Below are 23,638 nucleotides of genomic sequence, written 5' to 3'. Positions count from 1 at the left end.
ACTACAAAAAACACTCACTCTAAAAGAGCAAAAAAACCCATGTAGCAGTTGTAAAATTAGATCAACACAGAAAGATCCTCAGGATATATTTTTAACACTCATGTTTTAAGATGTGGAGGAAAACCTTTACTGAATTTTGTTCCTCACAAACTGCTGTGGAAGTGACTTACAGTACTTGCAAATCCAATATACAACATTGCAACAAGTAGGAGAATTCATGGTAAATTAATTTTCATGCACTAATCTAGAACAGGACACATTAATTAACCCTTGGAAGGACTCATTTAAATGTGAAGGGCTGCAGAACAGCAGCTGCTTTACAGAACTGTAGGATGCTGAATCAGGTCTGATGGAATGCTCATCTGGGACAGGGCTTTATCAGCAGCACATTGCAGAGCAATCTCAGTAAGGGAAAACACACTCCCTGCTGTGCTCTCGTGACTGCTGCCGAGTGCCTTACCGCGTCCTGAGCCAAAGCGGCCACTTGCTCTTTAGCAGTTCTAGATGGATTTTTCTTCAGGAACTAACTCCAGCCTTTCTCTCACACTCTGCAACATCAGCAGGTGAATACAACACTGCCAGACACAGTGACTGCACTTTTTAGAGCTGCATTTCTCCTAGGTGGACAAACACCACTCCAGTCTATTACCACGACTTCTCTTCAGTGCCATCCAACACTGGCAGTCATTCCTGAAGCCTGTTCTAGCTCTGTCCTAAATCTAGTGCAGATTTTTAAAGCTGGTATCACCAGTGTTACAACACTCTCCTCCCAAGGGGGACAATCTACAGATTTATACAATTCCATACCAATAGTTTTTTTTTAAGTCATCTATTGCTTTGCTAGTAATTCTTAATGCCTTTTTTACTTTTGAGCCGATGTCTCAGAAGATCATTGTAACCTGTGCAGCTCTATCCTTTCCCTCTCATCAGGACTAAGTGGATCTGTAGGTGTACTGACCCCAGAGATTGTCTGATGCAGGACCTTGGAGCTGGGACAGTGCTTGCAGGAGGAACAGTCCCCAGGGCTTCCAAGGGTAGGTCATAGAACAGCAGCCTGAGATGAAACCAGTTCTCTGACCTAGTCTAGTCTCAAGAATCAGGTATGAGGATTAATTTGCTTCTTAATTACAAGTTTTAATTGAAGTTTAACTTCAAAACTTACTGAAGTTCTGCTGTACATTTATGCAAGACTCTCCCAGGAGTCACCTCTGGCATTCACTGATGGAAATTCACTGATTTCCAAGGAAACCTCTCTCTGTTAAAGCATTATTGTATCATTAATGTAAGGAAAGCTGCAACCATTTTTTCAAGTGCAGCAGTATCATCTTTCATTCATATCTTCAACTCTACAATCCATTTTTTTGGAATAACCCTTATAAATCAGTATTTTCATTCTTTTAGTTGAGCCTCCTAAATCAGACTACAATCAACTATTACTCCTTTCAGACAACAAACACTGGTTTAGCTGCACACCTCTAAGATAACCAATCCAAACAATGCTTATTCTAGATTTGTAGTAGAAGAAGCTCAACTGAGAGGACTGAAATTACAGTTTTGTTCTACCATTGTTAGACAACTTCATCGCTACAACCCCACTTCAGAACACTACTTCAGCCTCCTGTGCAGTCCTTTCTTCTTTCACTCACCGTATCCTGAAGGATCTGTAACTTGCTGTCATGCTACTGAAATAGAGAGCTTTGAAATCAGGACATTAGTATAATCTTGTTACTACCCCTGCCCCAGATACTAGACAGCTAATTTATATTGAATCATCTTCCATTAGAAAGAGTTTGGTGAAAGTCAAAGGAATAGCACTACGCCTCTGTCGGCCTCCTATTGCCTGGTTAGGTCTTTGTACAAAATAATGATGCATAAATGCCAATGCATTCCCAGCACTGCAGAATCAGGGGAAACCTTTCCCCTTGGCTGTGGGTCACAGTGGAATGACTCTACAGTCATCATGAATATGGCTTTTCAGTCACAACTCATCAACTGTTCAGCATTTTCTGCACTGACAAAACCCAGCTTTTGACACTCTGTTTCCAGATCTTACAAACTTGTTGAGTGTCTCCACAGGCAACAGGAACATGGAGAGTTTCACTTGTCTCTCCCACCCTGACCCCAGTGAACCCAAGTGATGCCGGTGTGCTGGAATGATTTCCATGCACAGAATGCTGATAAAAGGAACCCCGTGAAGCTCCATATTTAGTCTGGCTCCCACACCAGTGGGTAGGCACCACTGAGGACACAACCACTGAAAACTAACAACTTCCTTGTCACTTCCACAGCAATTTATCTATTAATACATTTGAGTATGGAAATACAAGTAAAATAATTGAACTGTAAAAGCCACAAACAATAGTCATTCTTACACAGTCACTAACACATGCACAAACAACAAAGCTTTTTGCAGCAGTCCTCTACCTGATAAACTAACCATAAATAACCAGGTTTAATCACATTCAGACACTTCAATATGTAAGTATCTGCAACACCAAACAGAATAATTTTTTGCCACACGAAATAATACACTCCATTTAATAGCCAATTACTTTTTTTTAACCTGGAAACATGCACTAATCTTGTTCTCGTTGCAAAAGTTTAACATTATTTTACTATGTTATTTTATGCAGCATTTATCAATAACCGAGTTAACATGTTATGCAGATTTTAGCTGCTCATTGCTTCTTCTTACCTGGAGACTTCTTGCTTGCTCTTGCCTGCATCAGATAGGACTGCCGCGGCAGCAGAGGCGAGGAGGGCAGTGACATTGAGACTCCTTTGGCCAGGCTGGCTCTGTAAGTGTCCTGGGAGCCTGGCTGCTCGCCACTGGGGAAATCTGCATTGTGGCCAGATGTTGCTGTAACCTGCGAGGCATTCTCCGGGCAGCAGTCACCTGCTAAAAATAAAACGTTGTCATCTATTTGGTGATGTGCCAAAATAAACGGCCGAGAGTTGCACTGAAATGTAAGTATTCAACACAAGAAAACACCTGCCAGCAACAGCTGGGCATGACTCGCCCTACTGTGCCACCTCCACTCAGAATCCAGATAACCACTGGGAAAACGTAAATACATAAGTAAGCAACATTCTAACTTAATGTAATAAAGAGAAAAGGGGGAAGAAAAATCTCACTTTCAACAGTCAGCACTTTTCAGATTCCATCCTTAGGGTTAACATCAAGTTTCCTATGCAGATAAAAGTATTTTTCAAACTAAAAAGGTGTTTTAGCATCACTGCATTAGCATGAAAGCCACGACCACCTGAAATACTGTTTACTGAACTAGGTAAAGAATGGTAGGGTTACCCCTTACATGTAATGAAAAGGTGGACTACTAATATATACACTCACAGATGGGCACTCTAAAATTTGTTTTCCCACTTTCGGTGCCAGTAAAGAGGCTAAGGATTCTCTTTCTCTGTTCTTTTGAAAAGTAAACTTCTACAACAGCCAATTTAAACACAGATTTAATACTGGTGATATTATTATTTATTTTTCAATACAGAAGATCTGAGTTTGCTACAAAAGGTGTTGGAAAACACAGTAGAATAGTAATGCAGCTATATGTAACTAGAAAATACTGTAATTCCTGTTAACAGCTTTTTACTAGATACATATCCAGGTTGCAGTCTGGAATTTGTAAGTATTCCAGATGGACTGCTGAGGGGTGGGGTTTGCAAAGGGGTTGATACATCCACCTGCAATTCCTTCATTTCTATTTTCATTTTTACGATGGCATAATCTGTGTATTTCATTGCCTTCTTAGTAGAATTTTAAATTTTGAATTAATTTACTCATCTCCATTGTATAAGGAACATTACAACATGGAAGAGAGCTGGATGGAGCTAAATACCTCTAATCAATAAGTTAGGAGTATTTGATCATGACAGTAACAGGAAACATGTTTTACAGTCAATATATAGAGACACTACTGCATCTTAGGAATTTTGTGTTCCTGCTGTACTCTGAGTTTTTTCTTTTTCCTGATGCTGTGGAGAGCAGGCTTCCATGACTCAGATTCTGAGAGCAGTATGACTTAGAAGACAAAAATGTAAAATGTGGACCACAGAAATTCCCCTTTTAAATCACTTCATTTCCTAATTTTACAATAAGCCTTTGCACGTTACCACTCACATCACCATGGCGTTCAGACAGAGCAGCTCTTTGGAGCAAAACCCACAATTTGAGAAAACCCAAGGCTTCAGCCTAAGGGTGTTGTATCCTCAGTGATGGTCAGTGTATTTGAACAGTGCTTTGTTCTGCTGAAGCAGGAAAACACCTGTGTTAAGTGTAAAACGGTTATGATACAGTGGCATAACAGACACCTATTAGACAAATATCATTCCAAGAAAGGAATCGTCCAGGCCTTTTCTAAAAAGCTGCTAAACTCAAGGTAATAGACCAACGCCACGCCTGCGAGCTCAGAAACCATGCACGCCAGGAACAGCAGGGAGCCAGCAGAGCATGCACACCACAGCCCCTGGAATGCTCCCCAGCCACAGGCACAGACCAGCTCTTCCCCAGAACTTCCCAAAAGCAGCCCCGGTGGAGGCCGGACACAGCCCCTGTCCCTCACTACACAGACCGAGGCTCCCTTCACTCAGCAGGGACAGGGACAGGGACAGGGCCGGCCCCGAGGCTCCCTTCACTGAGCAGGGACGGGGCCGGCCCCGAGGCTCCCTTCACTCAGCAGGGACAGGGACAGGGCCGGCTCCGAGGCTCCCTTCACTGAGCAGGCACAGGGACAGGGCCGGCTCCGAGGCTCCCTCCGCTCAGCAGGGACAGGGACAGGGACAGGGCCGGCTCCGAGGCTCCCTCCGCTCAGCAGGGACAGGGACAGGGCCAGGGCCGGTCCGTGCCCCGGGCTGGCTGCCGGGGCTCCCCTGGGGACACTGCGGTGTCCCTGCCCTACTGAGCGCAGAGCCGAGCCCCTGCACCTCTGACAGACCCACAGATGACGGCCCCGGCACGGCAGCACCCAGACCCCGAGGGACCTCATCTGCGGCTGCCTCCAGCTCCGTTACGTGTGGGATAACCAGAGATGCCAAGCTGTTTCCATGCTTACATCATCCTCTCCTAAGTCTCTACATCTATCCCATAGATTTTATTTATTCTAATCCTGCACTTTCTATTTTGTGTAAACTGGACTGATGACCAATCTCCACATTTCATCCAAATAACAGGAAAATTCCTGTAACGTACCTGGCTCTACACATGACAAGACAAACCCAAAATTACTGATCTTGTGGGATCCACCCAGTAATAGATTATGTTCCCACACAGCAATTTAACATTAGGGAAGCAATTCTAGAAAAATGCATGAGAAAAACCTGTCAAAATACAATCTGTTTCAATGCCCAGATATTAGCAGACGCCAGACAAACACAAAACCCCAAAATTACTTGCTACTAATGTAAAGGTTAGTAATTTAAAATATTTTAGCTACCAGAACAATACTTTAAAATTACATGACATTGCCTGGCATCTACCAGAGTATAAAGCAGGCTGCATCAGTTCTGGAGTGGAAGGAAGATGACCTCTCAGAAGTTTGTCAGTGTAAAACAAACACAGAAGGGAAGGTCCTGTGAAACCCCACTTCCATTTTTTTAAAACCTCTGAGCTGTACATTTTTCACTGCCAAGCAGCCTCTGGACAAAAACACTCCACAAGCATCAATCAACATCGGAGTTCTTACTCAATGGTCAATGTAACCACAGAAACAAAAAGTTTTAAAAACCACGCACAAAAAGCTTGGAAAATGAAAACCAAATCCTCGTTTAGCTGCACCTGAGGATGCAACTGAATGGCATAATCGGATTACAAACTACTTTTTTTTCCCTTTAGATACAGATACAAGGATAGCTGATTACAGTAATGATTTTGTAGAGCTTAATGTTCTAAAAGAGAACTTGAACTTCAAGATCAAACTAATCCTATTTAATAGGGAGGATGACTAAAATGGAAACCTTCACATCTGTCTATATTAGTATTAAACATCATAAAATGCATCTAATTCTTCATTCAATATAAGGTGCTTAGAAACCAGAAGAATGCCACCTATGTTACCAAAACATGTGTAAAGTGAGTTTGATGTAGATGTGGGAATTCAGATCACTTTTTAACCTGAAGGAATAGGACCACTACCTTTACAACAGTGAGAGCTGAAACACTGAACATGCAGCCTCTTTGACCCTGGGTATTGAGCAGCCACAGAGAAAACGATGTTCCATGGATTCCCTCAACAGGCCCTGCTGGGATAGCCTGGTTTGTCTTCCTCTCCCTTAACCTTTCTAATAAAGTGAAACAAGACTCTCAGCCCACTTAAGAAAAATATCTGATACAAAATCATGCTACAATGGAAGAAATCCTAAATTCTGTAGTTCTGCTTCAGATGTTTAAAAAGAAAAAAGTGCAGGATGCTGTTGCTAACCAAGGCTCCCTGTGAACCCCATGGAGTGAAGGACACCACCAAATCCAGCACTGATTACACATTACCACTGACAGTCTTAACAAAGTCCACTCTGCTTCACAGGATGTGTTTCAGCCCAACAAACATTAAGAAAAGATGCGACCTTACAGACAAGTTCAGAAGGAAACTACACGTGGGAAAAAGAAAACAGCTGTAAGAACTGGAAAGTCCCTTCCAGAACAAGGCATCTCTACGTCTAAGCAGTAAGAAACTAAGAAACTGTTTAAGGATTACGAAACCCAGTGGGTTTGATATTCTATCAATAGAACTGACAGGCAAGTGTACACAGAACTCTGTAACATGGCTCAGTGGCTGAGTACAAGGTTGTTAATTTTCATTGTAAAACATAAGCACGGCCCTTGAAGGGCTGTGTCTCTCAAAACCGAAATGCTTACACGCGTGTGCCCGTACACACAGCCAGCCCAGCGCCAGGAGGGGGCAATCCAGGAGGCCTGGGGAGTCCCAGTCAGGACAAGGCAGTGCAGTCACACAGTGCAAACACTGACCAAGGGCTGCAGAACCACTCCTGCCAAGTGGAGCCACCCACAGCCAGCCTTCTGGGACAGGACACAGGCTGCTGGCATGGAAAACACACGGACGGGGGGAGAGCAGCATTTCATTCTTTTGGTCTCGAGACTGTGGGAAGACCAGAAAAAGAGAGAAACTAGCATGGAATGGGAAGAAAACGCATTATGGCCTGAGTAAAGGGAGCAGTGAAGTGCAATGAGTGAGAAACAACCCAGGCAAAATTAGAATAAATGGTTTAAATGGCCAACCTTTGCCAACTCTGCTTGTACTTGGCATTATTTGCTCACTTTCTGGCATTTATTTCTGGATTACTTTATCAGTACACAAAATATTAATGCTCTCCTGTAACTCTTTAAAAAAAAAAAAAGAAAACAGTGAAAAATAGAGGTTATTCAGACCACTGAAGTAATTTCCATATGTGTTTCAAGGGCAGGATTTTTTTTTGAGGGGTGGTGTTTATTTGACATGGGATACATCACTGGAATTAGCTTCTGAAAAGACATTCACCACATTAAATACTGAGTGCTCAGCAAAAAAGCTTAAGCTCTTAAATAACTGACAAGAGCAGCTGAAAGTGGGCAAAGCAACACAAGATAATCAAAAACAGCTCCATATTTTAAGCATGAAACAATGCTTCTTCTGTTGCAAGGTATTTTTAGAGTAACAACAATAAGTCAAACTGAAACTCAAAACTATTCCATTCCAAGTTCAATGTTCCAGACAGTGAATGTGTACTTTATGCAGCACAAATGCCCTTTGCTCTTAAAATTCAAAGCCTCATATCACAGAGCATTTGGACAGAAAAAGCCAACTGAATCTACACATTTAGATTTTAAAAGGCAAACTTATTTTATTTAATGGCCTTTCAGTTTTCCAGAATGGCACCTTGATGCTGTCAGCAGGGTTCAGAGTGTATTAGGCAGAAATGCTGAGTGAGATGTAATGCAAGACAGGGGTCTTAAAAGCTGCATTTAGCTGACCACAGTCAGCTGAGAATCAAACCTTTACTGCTACAGGCAAGTAATTCTTAAAACACTCAGTTTTAAAATAAAGATTAAATAGTGGGTCTGGGTCTTAAGAAAAAATTAGGCTTTTCTGAACAGCAGCTTCACTTTCCAGAGTAGCAATTTAGCTGCCACTAGCAATAAAAGCAATAAATAAAAAAACAACCAAACAAAAAAAAACCCAACAAACAAAAAACCCCAAAACCCAGTGACAGTGACTTTCAGCTCATTTCTGTTTATCATTCCAAGTGCTGCCCCAGTGCTGCACGTCAGGCTTGTAACAGGGGCTGTGGCTGAAAGGAAAAGGAGAAAGTAAAACAGGGATGGTGGAACCTCATACAAGCGATCACAGCTCATGCCTTTGAAAGCCATTTTACTTATGAAAAATAATACTAAGCATAATCTCAATTTCTTAATTGTATCTGATGATGTGAATAAAAGAGAGGAAATTCTGAATACACAGATTTCATCCAACTCGTTGAGTACACAATATTCCTAAATGGCAAGGCAGACAAACAAAAGTAACTAACAATATGCCAATCTGCAATGGAACACAAAGTGGAAATAAAGTCTCCATTCTATACAAACATTCAGAAGTCTGTACACCCATATTTAAGCCAAAGACACTTACATGAAGATACCTGAATATAAGAAGGAAACTAATGCAAATGAAAACTAAGTCTCAAACAGTATTGAAAAAATTTAGGTCTGATCTACCGGATCTGAATCAAACAAGACACAAGATAGATTTATTAATATGGAGTCTTTTTGAAGACCAAATAATAAAAAAAATCTAAATATGCAGGCAATCACTGAAAGTCTGATGTATACAAATCCGTAAGTACTTCAATAATTTTTATTTCAGAAACCAAAACCACCCATCTTGTTTCTCCAGATTTTCTGCCTTTAAAGCACTACATTGCTGCATTCTAAACATCATCTTTTTGTTGACATAACAATCTGTCCCTTGTTATTTGACCACTACTATTAATATCTACAAGCCCTGAAGCTGGAAAACCTGAAAGTCCCAACTACTTACCACACTGAATTTCTACTGACATCAATGAAGTTTCCAGGTATACCATGTACTACATTTGATGTTCAACTTCTGATGGGATTTAGTGCAGGAAGAACACTGCAAACTAGGCACAATACTGCCATTATTTGTGTTCCTTCAAGCCTGATATTGGGTCAACAGAACGACAATGGTCACGCTACTACAGAGCCATCTGAAATAACTGAGTATGTTCTGTAGAAACTTAACATACAGGATTTTATTTTCTTTTTAAATTAAAATACATTACATGTATTTTATACTGAACGAGCTTTTCCTTAGTAAGTAAATAAAAATTAAAAAAGCAGATTCTCAAATGCAGGCGAGTTTCTGACTTTGGGACAGTTAAAAGAAAACAAATGTAATTATATACTGGAAAGCAGCTGGCAGTACAGAAACCCAACAGGAAATACTAATACAAATTTATCTCTGAAGCATTTTTTAGCATTTAAGAATGAGTAGCTCTGTAGAACCTCTAAACCAATCATAATTAAGAAGTACTTTTTGTTTATATTCTGAAGCTTATTACGTATATTCTTTATACTATCACCTCTTCATAGGCACAGACAGGACTTACAGGTAACCTAGCAGAACTTGAACAACAGTCTTCTGGCTCTGATTGCTTGAACTTTGTCACTAACACACAAAATTTCTACGCTATATTAAAATAAAAACTGCCAGCTGCTTTCAGCTGAGGCCAGAGGCAGAAGATCTCCTTGTGGTTACAGAGGTCAAGTTAAAAACCTCAAGGAAATAAACTGGTCAACAACTAGAACCTCAACTATGAGAACACGGGAGAGAGAGCAGAAACACACAATTCTATGGTAGGTAGAAAGAAACACAGGGCAGAAACAGACGAAGAGCTGGGATTACCTTAAGTGTAGAAAATGAAGTTCATTAACAAAGCAAAGCAAAAGACAAAGAGCAAGAACGAGAACACACACCCTCAGCAGAGGGCACAAGGCGAGACGGCTCTGCCGTGTCCCACTGCAGAGACACCTCCGCAGCAACCTCCAGAGGACTTGGAAACTTTGGAAGAGTTTGAAGAGATAACATGTATTTGATGACAGTAAGCTAACAAAGAGGACCACTTTTTACTTTGAGTACCTGAATAGTACCACTTTTACTTTGTTTCTGTTTACTCCCTGCTTGGTTTCAAACATTGCCCAAACACTTTTCTCTTACTTTAAGGTTACAGGTGCAGACTGTGGGTTTTTCCCCCTCAGGCTCTGTCCTTTACCAAGTATGTACATCACTAATGCAAAGAAGGACAAGAGAAAAAAATCAACTTACAGATAGTTATCTCTGTTGTATGGAAATAACTGTCTGCAGGGCTGTAAAGACAGGTTTCTTCATGCTGCAGAAAACCAGAAAAAATCTGGATGCAGAAAAAGTTGTATGTCTGCATAAAAAATCTAGTGTGTTTGAAATTTTGTTCATCTGGCACATCTGTTTACCAAAGTAGGATGCCAACCACCTTGTCTTCAAATCCACATTTAGAAATAACAACCCTAAGTTTTGCTTGCAAAAGCTGCTCTACACGTAACTTGCTGCAAACACAGCTTTTCACCTGTGTTCACGTATGTTTGCACAAATTGGTAATTACATATGTGCATGTTTAAACACACTAATTTTGCTTCATTTAGATTTTGTCTAATTCTACAAGAGCCACCTACCTACCTACCAGCAACACCTCCCAGCCACACCCAAATAAACCCATGTTAAAATTGGTTTATTACAAAGCTGCTGAAGAAGAATTTCTACTGAAGCAACTGCAGGGTCTGAGCCCAGATATGTACCTGTAACTACTGCTTTTGGTGCTGCTTGAGGCATCACTTTTCCAAAAGTGACATTCCCACATGACAGCCTTCCTGATCAAGGCAGAAGGTATTTCCACAAAGACTTTCCACCACTCTTCAGCAGAGCACTTCAGTCTCTGTCTCAAAGTATCAATACTAGTTCTTGCAGCCCTCTTTCTCAAGATAACCCTGAATTTAAGAATCTATTAAAACCTGCAATCAACATTACCAGCAGCTAGATTTCAAAAATGTTATCCACAGCTTCAGCTCTTAAGCCGTCATGTCAGGGCAAATGAGAAATTCTAATATTAAAATCCACACAAGCTACTGTTAAAACAGTTAGGGTTGTTTCTTTTTGTCCTTTAACCCTTTTACACTTTTTAATATTACAGCTGTGCCTGCCTTCAATCCAGAAAAAAACACCACCATTCCCACTCACAAAAGTTCCACAAGCATAGCAGCTGTAAAACCCATAAAATAGAGTTAACACACAAACAGGAAGTTCTATTCAGTAAAACAGGAATCATCCCACTCAGATCTAAATCACACAGACTTCCAGGCGTTCCTTTCATGCAACCCATGGGACAATCAGGGTTACTCCAGTTTAAGAATAAGCTGTTGCAGTTTAACCTGACTCCTTCCAATTTGACTCAAATGGTGACACGTGGTCACGGCGCAGCTGCAGCTCCTCACCCCGGTGTCCCTCCTGCGCTGGCTGGGCTGCCCACTATGACCCACGGAGATGTTACTACCTTCTAGCTCCTCAGCATCACTCCTAAACCATGAATATACAGAAAAAAGACCATGCAGTCCTCCCAGCTGTGTTCAGGGTGGCCCTACTGAGGTGCGCTGTCTCCTTCCTCCCACACTCAGAAGCTCTGAAAAACCTGAAAAACTTCTCAGATCTTCACAAGCAAAAAACCAAGCCCATGTGCCCACAGAGCTGAGAGAAGCACTGAAATTTACTACTGCATTCCTCTCTCCAACAGCAGCTGGCAGAACGGCCATGGCCACGTTAACAATCTTCTCTCTCTGGTCAGCTCCCATCGCTGGGGTGCATTTCTACTCTCTTCAGAGAGCAGGAAATTTCAGTTGTTATTCCACATCCAAAGGGCCATGAAGTGGGAAAACTCTACAATCAAAGAAACCCTTCAGTTTCTCCCTGTTTTCAGTTCAAAGACCAGGGAGATGAGCAAGCAAAAAAATAAGCTCTAGAAGACCAATGTTCTTTGCCTTGCTTCACATCTTTTCTAAAAGTGGAGAAATGTCTTACAGCTGGAAGAATTGGAATGTCCTTTGGAACAAAAGAGAAAGCTAATAAACTGGACATAACTTTATAGAAAGTCCTGGTGTAACACAGAACAGAATAAAATGCACACATCTCCCTTCAAACTTTTTACATCATCTTCAAATACAAAAACCCCAAAAACTCTGAAATCCAATGTATCAACTATTTACTTCCTTTTAAAAAGCTGCTCCTGAACTCCTCCTTGCTCTAGCCCTCACCAGGCACTATTCACCTATTTTTCCTAATACTTGGTTTCCATAACATCTAATTAATATATGAAACTCTAGAGCTCTGTTAAAAAACAAGAACAAAAAATTCCAAACAAATAAACAAACCCACCAAACCAAAAATTAAACCAAAGAACTTCCCACACTCTAACTCTTCCCTTGCTGCTCAGAAATACAGCAGCATTGTGTTTGCAAAAACAGAGAAAAATCTTCTTTTGCACACATTAATACAGGCAGATGTCATGAGATCCTAAAATAAAAAGCCATGCTTTCTGACCTACAGGAAGAGGTTTTTCCAAGCTCCAGATTTTAATCAAAGCCTGGTCAGAGCTCCATTCTGAACAGCCTGATTTTCCTTTCGAGCCAAAAGCAGCTTCCACCTAGTATTTTAACAAAAAATGCACCAGCAAAAGCCTCACCACAGGAATCTTTAGCCCACTCTGTTTAAACAACCCTAGCTGGTAACTTCAAGTCAGCATCACACAAAATTAACAGGACGCCTTTCGTGTAGCTCTGTGATCATTTCTGTGCATCTCTGATCTAGTGTCAATGTTTTTTCTAATCAGCATAGTTCCCATCACCCAGACATTTAGGAAGGAACTGGGGCAGAGTCAAAACTTCACAAGACCACAGAAATTTCCTGAAGAACACATTACCTGCCAGATGAACTCAGAACCAGTTTTTGCAAAAGAACAGTGAAAATACTCTCCCCTTATAGGACTCAGAGTAACTGCATATTTCAAAAGCTGCAATGCAAGACATGTATGTAACTTGCTTTCCAAGAAAGCAGGATTGTGTTGTTTTAAAGGTACCAATAAACAAGGACATGGCAGCTTTATTATGCTCTGTTCTTTATACACTTAAGAAGTACTCAGATTTATTTGTATTTTGCCCTGGGAGTAAGAAGTTCACGTTGCCAAAGAGTATAAATTTACTCTAATGGATAATTTAGGATCAAACTCATCAGAAAATCAGAAATGTTAGTCCACATTAATAGTCTGAAGTTAAAAATGTAACTCTAAAAAACAGGTCACTTTCACTCAGGTGCATGAGCTTTCCAGCCACTGCAGCAAAGACTGCAGCAGCACGCCTGGCACAGAGCAGGCAGGTTCACAGCCCCCACCAACACCTGCACATCTACAGCCACTGCTCCTCCTCAACAAGCACTGCTGGGCCTTCTTTGCCCTTGAAGATGGCAAGGAGAGCTCTTAGTTACCCTTCTTCCTGGAAGGTAATGCAGGTAAGTAGTGGCCTACTAAATTTATGGTTAGCATTAAAATAAGTTTTATTTTAAGTAAGATTTGTTGATAGTGATTACTTTTACCTTCAAAAAATCTCTGTAGTTAAAGCAAAAACTAGAATAGAATAGAAACCTGATAACCAGCTTAATAACTTTTCACTACTTCAGTAATTTTTCTTCAAGAGACATAATAAAAATTCTCTTGTCCACGATACATAAGCAGTGTTGTGTTTTTTTGTAACGTAATGAATAAGCAGTTTAAAGTGCATTTCTGTGGTTAGCAGGCCTGGCCCCAGCCCGTGTAGGAGCTGGCAGCACAGCACACACAGCCTGCTCTCACATAGCCTGTTCTAGAGCAACAGCCACAACCAACTGCTCTCCCCCGTGCTGCCTGCAGGAGATGCAGCAGTAAGTGCACTGGAGCTGCCTTCCAGGCAGGCCAGACCTGCAGCTCCTGCTCCCAGGCAGCAGCTGGGGAGGTGGACAGGGAGCTGCCCCCAGGATGGGCACTGCTGCACCACAGGATGGACAGTCCTGGGTCTGCAGTGCCAACTCACCTGGGGTATAAAACATGGCAATAATATTCATACCTGGGTCTTTCTTGGTCCCTTTGCCACCCTCTCGGCTCTTTTTTAGAACGGCCTTTAACATTTTAAATGTTGCTCCTAGAGAATAACAGAGAGAAACAAAAATAAATGCAACATCCATTCACACAAGTCAAAACAAACAGGATCAATACAAATAAAACAGTGAAAGAACTACGAGAAACCTTTTGGTAGTCACATTTATTTCTTACAGCGTCACTTGGTTAAGCAAAGTACTGATGCACAAGAAATGTTTCAATACTTGAACTAAGCAACTAAGAGCTTGCTGTCTTCTGGTACAGAAAAGTAATGCAGCATTTCCCACATTCCACATCCAACTGCAGTTACAGGGCTAAACCCGTGTAAGTTGCTGTAAGACACTCCAGCAAAATAAACTAAAATCAAGCTCCAACTTCTGACTGGAGTTCAGCCGCCTGACTGGCGGCAGCGGGAGCAGCCTGGTGTCAGCTGGGAATGCCAACTGCAAGACTGTACAGCAGGGATAACAGCAGGACATGGTACCACCCCCATCTGTGCCACACAGCACACGGGAACTGAGGAACAAACTCCTCCATCCCCACAACACTTTCTGCCTGCCACACGGCACACTTAACAGGCAACCTCAAGTGAGCAACAGCTGCAGATTTCAGAGAAATATAATAAAAATGTATCTGGGCTGATAAACCTGAAAGACAATTCTTTTACAGAAGTAGCTTCAGTTACAGAGCAAGGAAAACAGAATGGAAGGAATTATGAAGATCATGTCTTTCTCAAAAAGCTTTCTGGGAGCATCTGAGAATTGTAATTTCATTTGTTTTCTCCATTGAAAAATTCAAAAGGTATCTCATTTAAGAAAACTTGCAGTATGGAATATGCAACAAGAAGGGGGGGAAAAGTAATCTGACTATGCTGTCCTATGTAACAGCCTGTCATGAACGCCGCATGAAATCAACAGGAAAACCAAAAGTCTTCCATCCAAAAACTATGGATTGAGGGATCCATAGAATAGATCCACAGATAGTTCAAAGATCCATTAGATCCATAGAAAGTTCTCTTCATTTGATGAAATAAAGCGAGAAAGAGAAATCAGTACAACAGAATTGTTCAGCTGCTATGAATATCCTGAAGCACATGCAACGAACAGCACCCAGAAGACTGGAAGGTCTCCAGGGCCTGGATCACACCCCACGTGCAGCTGGCAGCAGGCACAGCACGGGCTGGTGCCCACGCAGGCAGAAGCTGTGCTGAGGGTGGCACTGCCCGGGGCCACGCGGGGCACAGGGCAGCGGCTCTGCCGCACACACAGCACAGACAGCACTCCCAGCTGCTTCCCAAGGGATGGAAACCAACCAGCCCTCCCCACGTTCAGCATCAAGAACACTGAAAAAGCTCGCAAACACACCCCCAAAACTGGACCATCTAACCCAAAAATGAAATACTCTAAAAGGAAAAAATTTATGATTACTTATTGGATACGAAGCAAAATAAATTGATTTAAAAAAAGGCAAAATAAATGTATCAAAATAAGCATACAAAAACCATCCGCCATGTTAGAAAGCCTGCATTATGCAATGGTAGGACCTGAAGGTGTTAATGAATTTCAGAATCTAACAAACATACATACATACCTACATAGCTAGAATAGAGTGGCAGAGGGAAGGAAAAAAAGTAAGACCTGAAAAGTCACATATTATATTTAACTTTCTTACTTTGCAAATACAAGTGTGAATTTTCTATTAATCAGGACAGACAGGCTTCATATAGAACTGAAACTCTACAGTGTATGTCAATCCTATTCTTAGAATATAAATAAGAGTTAATGAGAGACCAAATAAAAGGAATCAAGGGCAATTCCATCCTAGATTTTCTCTTTTTGGAATTGAGGCCAATTTCCCTACTGTGCAAAGAGTTCTTCATGGATCTATTCTAACACAGAACACAACTGGCATGCAAGATGGTTGCTTATTCAGACCACATTCAGCACGGATATGAGAAGTGCCTGCTACCTGGAAATAAAGGAACTTCCTTCCTTTTCCCTTATAAAATGAAAGACAAGTACTTCCAAAGCAACTCACCTTTTGCTGTCTGAGTTATGCACACAGAGAGAGCTAACCCTAAGGGCTGCAACAGCAAAGCAACAGCAGTGCTCTTTGTTTGCAAGCGAAAGGTATAAAAAATAAACTGTCTTCTGAAGTAATGCTAAAACCACCACCCTGGGTTCAGCACAGCATCACATTCCAGAGTGTGCAGCTGAACGCTGAGGGAATGAACCAGCTACTACAGCTTAGAAATACTTCAGACAGTGTTACTTAAAAAACAAAATAAACAAATCCAAAAGATGTAAACAAAGTTATCTGCACCTACTGTGATGCTTACTGACATACATCCGAAAGGATTTCAGCTTCAGATAACATATTTCATAATACCCATAGTTCACAGCTCAGTAACACCAACTGAAGTGAACAGCGACAGTGTGCATTTATAATTTCTCATCCCTTGAAGCAGGCACAAGATACTAGATGTTGTTCTGTTTCAAAGATAACTGTATTAATAGGATATTTTACAGTAACGCTGCACACTGTCCTTCTAAGCACACTGCACTTTCTCTCTTTGCACAGCTAAGCTGGAGTAGAAAAACTCCCTGACTCAGACTCCAGGAACCCTTTCAGCTACTGCAATTGCTTCACTTCACAACTCCAGTTCATGTTTTCTTAATTCCCATTTTTAAATTCTGCCATGAAACCACCTGTTTGGTGTTTGTTGGGTTTTTTTAAAGATTTAAAAGCTATCATTCCCATTTTAAAATGGGTATTAGATGTGGACTTGTTATCCCAGAGTGCTAATAACACTGTCCCAACAGAACACTTCTGCTCGTTGAATTGAAAACCCTGTCAGCTGCTGACAAAGGTGGACTCCCAGCTCACACCAAGAGCATTTTCAAAGGGATGCTGTCCTCCCACCAGTTCAACTGTTTTCTTGCAGAAGATGTTCCATACATGCTTCCTGCTCAGAGCATGAAGGGAAAGGGCAGAAAGTCCCTTGATTCAAGAATTTATAACGATCAGCATCTTTATGAACAACTCCAAAACATCGTCAGCTTTACAAAACACAAATCTTAGGTCATGGAAAGAGCCAGGAGCACAGGCACATGCAACAGGTCCCAACCTTTGTAAGTTAAGTACTTCATTACCCGAGGAATCCCCTCTGAAAAGCAGAGATGGAAAAATCTCCCCACATTTTCACTCAGCCTGCAACTCAGTCCTCAAAACTCAGCAGCCTCCTTGCATGGGAGTGTTTTCCATAGAAAGCTGCTACTGAAGACACCAACATCAGGAACGAGATGATTCACAGCTCCCTCACCTTTCAGAGAGGGTTATTTACAAACACCTACCCACAGGAGTTCATCACTACTGCAGAGGTCAAATAAACTAATCCCACATGGCAGGTAAGCACCTGAGCCAATACCCATGGACTACTGACATTTACACTCCTCACCCTCAGCTTACTCCCACCCACAGTTGTGTTCAAACTTCCCCATTTCGATCCTGAAAACCAGTGAGCATTTATTTGCAAAGAAATACATCTTAGTCTACTGTCTGCACAGAAGTACTTAAGTATTTGCCACCTTTCAGTGTGGGATTTATTAAATACACATTTCAAATAATCTGTATTTTTTAAAGTGTATTTTGCATTTTTGAATCAAAAGATTCAAATATTTGAATCCCAAAATCCTAAGCTTCGAAAGAAAACTTCATTTAGTCAGAACTGCTTTCACTGCCTACAAACACATTCAGAGCATCATTCTATGTGTCACACAGAAAAGTTCCAACATTTCCCTTTTCTGGCAAATTCAAAGTCCTTTAGCTGAACTGCAGATTTCAAACAAGAGGAATATACAGCAAAAAACAATACTTAAAGAAGCAAGGTATTACTGATGCAATAAATCAAGTAAAAAAATCCTTTAAAATTACTACATTTTGGGCCATCAATATCTAGCATTTTGTAATAAACAGAGGGCATACCCCCAGATATGTGACTACTAATTCATGAATGAACAGGCATTTGAAGAGAATAGTGCTTTTACTTTTAAGATACAATTTCCAGTGAGATATATTTGTGTTATGATGATTTAAATGCATGAATGAAAATGATAAAGCATACACTGGAGAGATCTGTCCCTGACCCTTTGTCACTACAGCCAAGTAAAAAGTGGCATATATAATGTTTCCAATACACTATATTTAGCCAGACCCACTAAAGTTAAATAGTTACTATTGAAATATTTTTATACAATACCCTAAACAATTATGGCCTTTACCATACTGTAGGTGTTTCTCATGCAGAAAGGTCAATCTAAGTACAAAACAGATACAATACACATACAAAACTGACAAGCTGTAGTACATTTGCATCATTTGCTCTTCACTCAATCACCTAATCATTATTAAATTCACCAGTGAGATACTCCACATTTTCCCCCTCCCGTCTGACCCAGTGAAAGCTTTGCAGCAGTTTAAAAAAGGAAACTGCAAAACAACAGCAAGCTTTCCAGTTCGTTGTTCACTTCTGAAGTGGAATTATGCCCTGAAGCACTATTAAAATACAAGAAGAGGTGAAAGATGAGGAAGTGTGAGAAAAACCTCATTATCATGTTAGCTGTTAGAATGTGCTTCTGCAGTAGCTTTTTTCCCACTAGTCTGGATCTAGACTTCATTTCTCAGACGCCAGAGATGTAACTATTATGCCCTGCAATCACCCAGTTTTCTGCTACGTTACTCTTTTACCAAACTGCTGATTATTTTGGCCAGTTTCCCTGAGGGCTGCCAACACAGGGGAAAAAGCTGGTCGCTTCACTTGACTGCCGTCCAAAAATCTTGGGCGGGTGCCAGACACTGCAAAAATTACTCTTTATCATAATTTCAGATTACTGCTCCCCAGTACTTGTAACAACCCTGAAGCAACTGATCTTCACTGAAGCAGATGGAGAGCACTCACAGAAGTATTCCAGAAGTAATCCCTCCAAAGGTCACAAGCCCTGTTTGCACCAACCCCAAGGACTCAGCAATCGTGCAGATGGAGAATGAACCAACCCCAAGGACCCAGCAATCGTGCACATGGAGAATCAACCAACCCCAAGGATTCAGCAATCGTGCAGATGGAGAATCAACCAACCCCAAGGACTCAGCAATTGTGCAGAGGGAGATGCAACCAACCCCAAGGATTCAGCAATCGTGCAGATGGAGAATCAACCAACCCCAAGGACTCAGCAATTGTGCAGAGGGAGATGCAACCAACCCCAAGGACTCAGCAATCGTGCACATGGAGAATCAACCAACCCCAAGGATCAGCAATCGTGCAGAGGGAGAATCAACCAACCCCAAGGACTCAGCAATCGTGCAGATGGAGAATGAACCAACCCCAAGGACTCAGCAATCGTGCAGATGGAGAATCAACCAACCCCAAGGACTCAGCAATCGTGCAGAGGGAGAATGACCCAACCCCAAGGACTCAGCAATCGTGCAGAGGGAGAATGACCCAACCCCAAGGACTCAGCAATCGTGCAGAGGGAGAATGACCCAACCCCAAGGACTCAGCAATCGTGCAGAGGGAGAATCACGTGTGGAATCACCTGTCTGGCTACACTGGGAAAGAAGAGCAGCAGCTGTCAGTATAACCTGAAAATCTCACCTGCTCACAGCTTTTCTGACCACACCAGAGGTGCTTTAGACTTTTTGTTCCCATTCTGCTGAGACCCTCCAGAGAAAAGGCCAAGAGCACAGCCATCTACCTTTTTACATGACTTATAAAACTAACTGATCCAAACAAAACCCTAAACAAGGTCAGTATTACGTCCAGAATATAAAAGAGGTGACTTTTTTTCATCATCACAGCTACTTTGCAGGTTTTCAATTAATCTAGTATGCCTGAGATTTTTATTTTTTTAAAGAAACATCACACTAATGACAGCTGTATTTCCTTGAATGCTAACATATGATGGTGCTGATAAAACTCAAAGCTTCTTTCTATTTCAGTTCCTTATCATATCTAGTTCCAAATCTCCTGTATTGTTCATCCTTATCAGGTATTTTCAGGATTTTCTGGATTGTCTGCTTTTTTCATGGAGTTTTTCTCCTGTTTTACTAATAGTTTTCTCCTAACACTACAGATCTCTATTTAAACATAGACCAGAACATGCACCCATATTTGGTGTCAGTTTTTTCTCCCCCATGTCAGCTACCCTTACAAATTCTGGGACAATATGTTTTCTGTAAACCCAAATCACAAAATACCTGATCTTGAAATGGCTGGGAATCACAGCCACTCAATTTTTCCAGAAAACTAATGCAGAGCTCTATCCAAAATCTGTACACAAACATGTTACTTACTTCCTGTTTCACAGGCAGAGATGAACATATATATTACTATTTAAACACTTTTGAAGGTTTTAATGTAGCTTTTAAAATACACTAGTCTGACATCAAATTGATACTGATGTTTTCTTCCTCAGGATAACTATCCCTAGCTTTAGTTACCAGAGGCAGAGCAATATGCATGCTTGAAATATCCAAAATGACAGAAAGGAAACATTAGGACTCATCAGGACTTCTTGGACTAGGGTAGAGTCACACAATGGTTAAGGTTGGAAACAACCTCTTGAGGTCATCTGGTCCAGCCCCCTGGTCAGGGCAAGTCACACAAGAAAATCTTGGAAACCTCTACCAAAAATACAAAGCAAAATTACTTCCTTCAGAGAACATAACTGTCTGAATTGATCCCTGTGCTAGTTTTGGATTAGACAGTTAATAAAAATTAATATAACATGACAGTACCTCATGCAACCCTAAAAGAATAGCAAGTGCTAAGTGACCCTAAAATGTGGGAATGAGCAGCAACACAAGGAACACAAAGCTCAAACATACTGGACTATCCAGGAAACACTAGCACACACACAGAGGAAGAATGGTATATATCTTTGTGGACAAAATAAATTAGCAAATTTTGGAATGAAACATTAACATTTTTGAGGATACCTAAAGAACAGACATTAAAGTCACATAATGCAGAAAGTATGTTGGGTATCTATATATACTCCCTCTTCAACCTCAGAGCACCTCAGAACACATGACAGCTCACGGCAGCCTGCAGGAAGGGGAACAATCTTATTTCCATTTCACCTAGGAGGAGCAAAGCCCAGTTTTCTCCAGGTCATACAGGTGCAGCCTTTACAAGAGGGCCAGTGGGGTCAGCCCTGTGCTCTGCTGCACTGTGCCAGATGCAATTCATCTTCTCTGTGCTTACACAGGATGATGTAGGAAAAAGGAATGATCTCACAGCAGATACAGAAGGAAGGAATGCCATTCCCCAGAATCAAAACAAACTGTTCAATTAGCTTGGCTATTTCCTGAAATCTCGCTCATCAGAATGAGGCAAAACAAAAATAATACTCTCCCTGCTTTCCACATCAGATCCTGGGATGCTGCCTTTTTCTCTCTTGTGAAATGTAAACTTTACATTTTTAATTACCTGCTTGTGTTACTTTATGGACCAGGCTCAGGCATTCTTCTGTAGTGTAACCACAAAAACACTTAAACATCTGTGTTCTCCCAATTCTTTTTGCCTTGAATCGCTTCTCATTTCAGTGTACAATAAAGTGGCATTGAGAGACCTTGCCACAGCATCACTATGGGCTGTTTGCACACTCCTGCCCCAGTGAGACCTTGCACAGCATCAATATCAGCTGTTTGCACACTCCTGCCACAGTGAGACTTTGCACAGCATCAATATGGGCTGTTTGCACACTCCTGCCCCAGTGAGACCTTGCACAGCATCACCATGGGCTGTTTGCACACTCCTGCCCCAGTGAGACCTTGCACAGCATCAATATTGGCTGTTTGCACACTCCTGCCCCAATGGCATCTCACTCAAGGCCTCCCCTGAGCCCCAGCCTGGCATGGGTGAGCTCTCTTTACACACACAGGCCCCAAACCAGGGAGATTATTCACAAGAACCAGACACAGGCTTGCAGTATAACTATCTCCTCACCAGCCCCTGCAGAGCTCAATTTAAGGACAAGAATATGGAATACCCAGAACCTCCCAGAGTTCACTCAAGAAAAATTAAAGGCTTGTCTATACAAGGGGGAAAAGTGCTTCACATTCACACCCTCCCCCAGTCTGCAATAACTCCCTGGTGCAGACAAGATCCTACATGCTCTTACCAAAAATATTAAATACCCAGCAAGCTCTTATTTATTATAATTTTACAGTCGTCCTGTTCTTTTCAGTAATTAAACAGTCAAGCACCAATATAGTTTCTAATTTAGATGCCAAAAAGCATTCCTTCCACAGGCAAGTGTCCAAACCAAATAAATTTAAATCCTCACAACCAGAATTTGACTAGTGGAACACAAACTTCTATACTCAAAAAAAAAAAAAAAGTAATTATTCATTAAGATCTTAAGTCTGTGTAAATCTTTCAAGTTAGCTAAGACGGTGCCTACTGCCTCCCCTTAAGCTGAGATGCTACAAGGCACTGTACACCACATGGGCCGAGTTCACTGATACACCAAGAGAAGCCATGCAACACCCACAACAACTCACTCAGGTCAAAATCCTGCCAACAGAAGAAATACTGCGGAGGAACAAAATTCAGTTTTTGTTTCAGTTTTTCTCCTGGGGAAGGCTGAGAACTGAAGAAAGGAGGCTCAAGCGAGGCTGACAGAGAAGAAAAGCACCTGTTTTTCCTATTAGCAGAGATGATGGAAACAGGTAGAAAACAAACTTTTTTCTACCAGATTGCGGGACAGTGTGAGATTCCTCAAATGCTAGTGAGGCAGATGGCTGGGATGCACAAAAGGAGCTTTCTGGAGAAGCCCAGATGCCCACTGAGACCCAAGGCAGTTCTGGTGGCACACACTGCACACAGAGTGCAGGAGCCTTGGGGAAACCTTCTGCATGGGCATGGGAGCAGCAAAAAGAGAAACAAGTCCTCCCTGGCAAACCATTCAGCAGATTCTTCTGGTGCAGACTTTTACCAAGCTTTGAACTTCAGCAGGAAAAAAATAATTTTATGTCACTTCTGTTCTTCTTTCCTTATTGTCTTTAAAGGACAAAGTGCAACACTTTTGGTCAGCGAAAAAAACCAATATTAATTAAGTCTTTTTTTTCCCCTCAGACTTTCAAACTATGCCCAGTACCTCAAAATGAGTATAAAACACTTCATAAGCTGCTGCCATCAATCACTGGGTGGCTTATTGCAAACTCACAGAAAATATCTGGTGACATACCACAGTGGCACAAAGAATGCCTTAGACAGAGAATAAATAAACAAAAACATACACACCAGCTCTGTATTTCTAGAGTTTTGAAACCAGCACTACTGAATTCTGAAACTGCACAACAGATCAGTACATCATGCTAGAAGGCACAATCCATTCTACCTTTG

The 23,638-nt window shown here is 41.4% G+C and overlaps 1 protein-coding gene across 5 annotated transcripts in view; it reads right to left on the bottom strand.

Annotated features, from left to right (window-relative positions):
* The window catches only part of TANC1 (tetratricopeptide repeat, ankyrin repeat and coiled-coil containing 1), a 61,921-nt gene that overhangs the window by 30,966 nt on the left and 7,317 nt on the right, over positions 1 to 23,638 (bottom strand). For 2 of the 5 annotated variants that reach the window (XM_041403427.1, XM_041403436.1), the window contains exons 2-3: positions 14,201 to 14,275; positions 2,696 to 2,899 (exon numbers count right to left, since the gene is read on the bottom strand). In XM_041403427.1, the coding sequence (XP_041259361.1) occupies positions 2,696 to 2,899; positions 14,201 to 14,261 (265 nt within the window). In that variant the 5' untranslated portion in view covers positions 14,262 to 14,275. Of the gene's footprint in view, positions 1 to 2,695; positions 2,900 to 10,349; positions 10,414 to 14,200; positions 14,319 to 23,638 lie in introns of those variants that run through there. The other 3 variants (XM_041403454.1, XM_041403446.1, XM_041403420.1) reach the window with 3 other exon arrangements.

This window comes from Onychostruthus taczanowskii, unplaced genomic scaffold (assembly GCF_017590055.1).
Source record: "Onychostruthus taczanowskii isolate IOZ18803 unplaced genomic scaffold, ASM1759005v1 scaffold10, whole genome shotgun sequence".
Taxonomy (NCBI): domain Eukaryota; kingdom Metazoa; phylum Chordata; class Aves; order Passeriformes; family Passeridae; genus Onychostruthus; species Onychostruthus taczanowskii.
The sequence above is the reverse complement of the archived record's forward strand: the minus strand, read 5'-3'. Positions and strand labels throughout refer to the sequence as shown.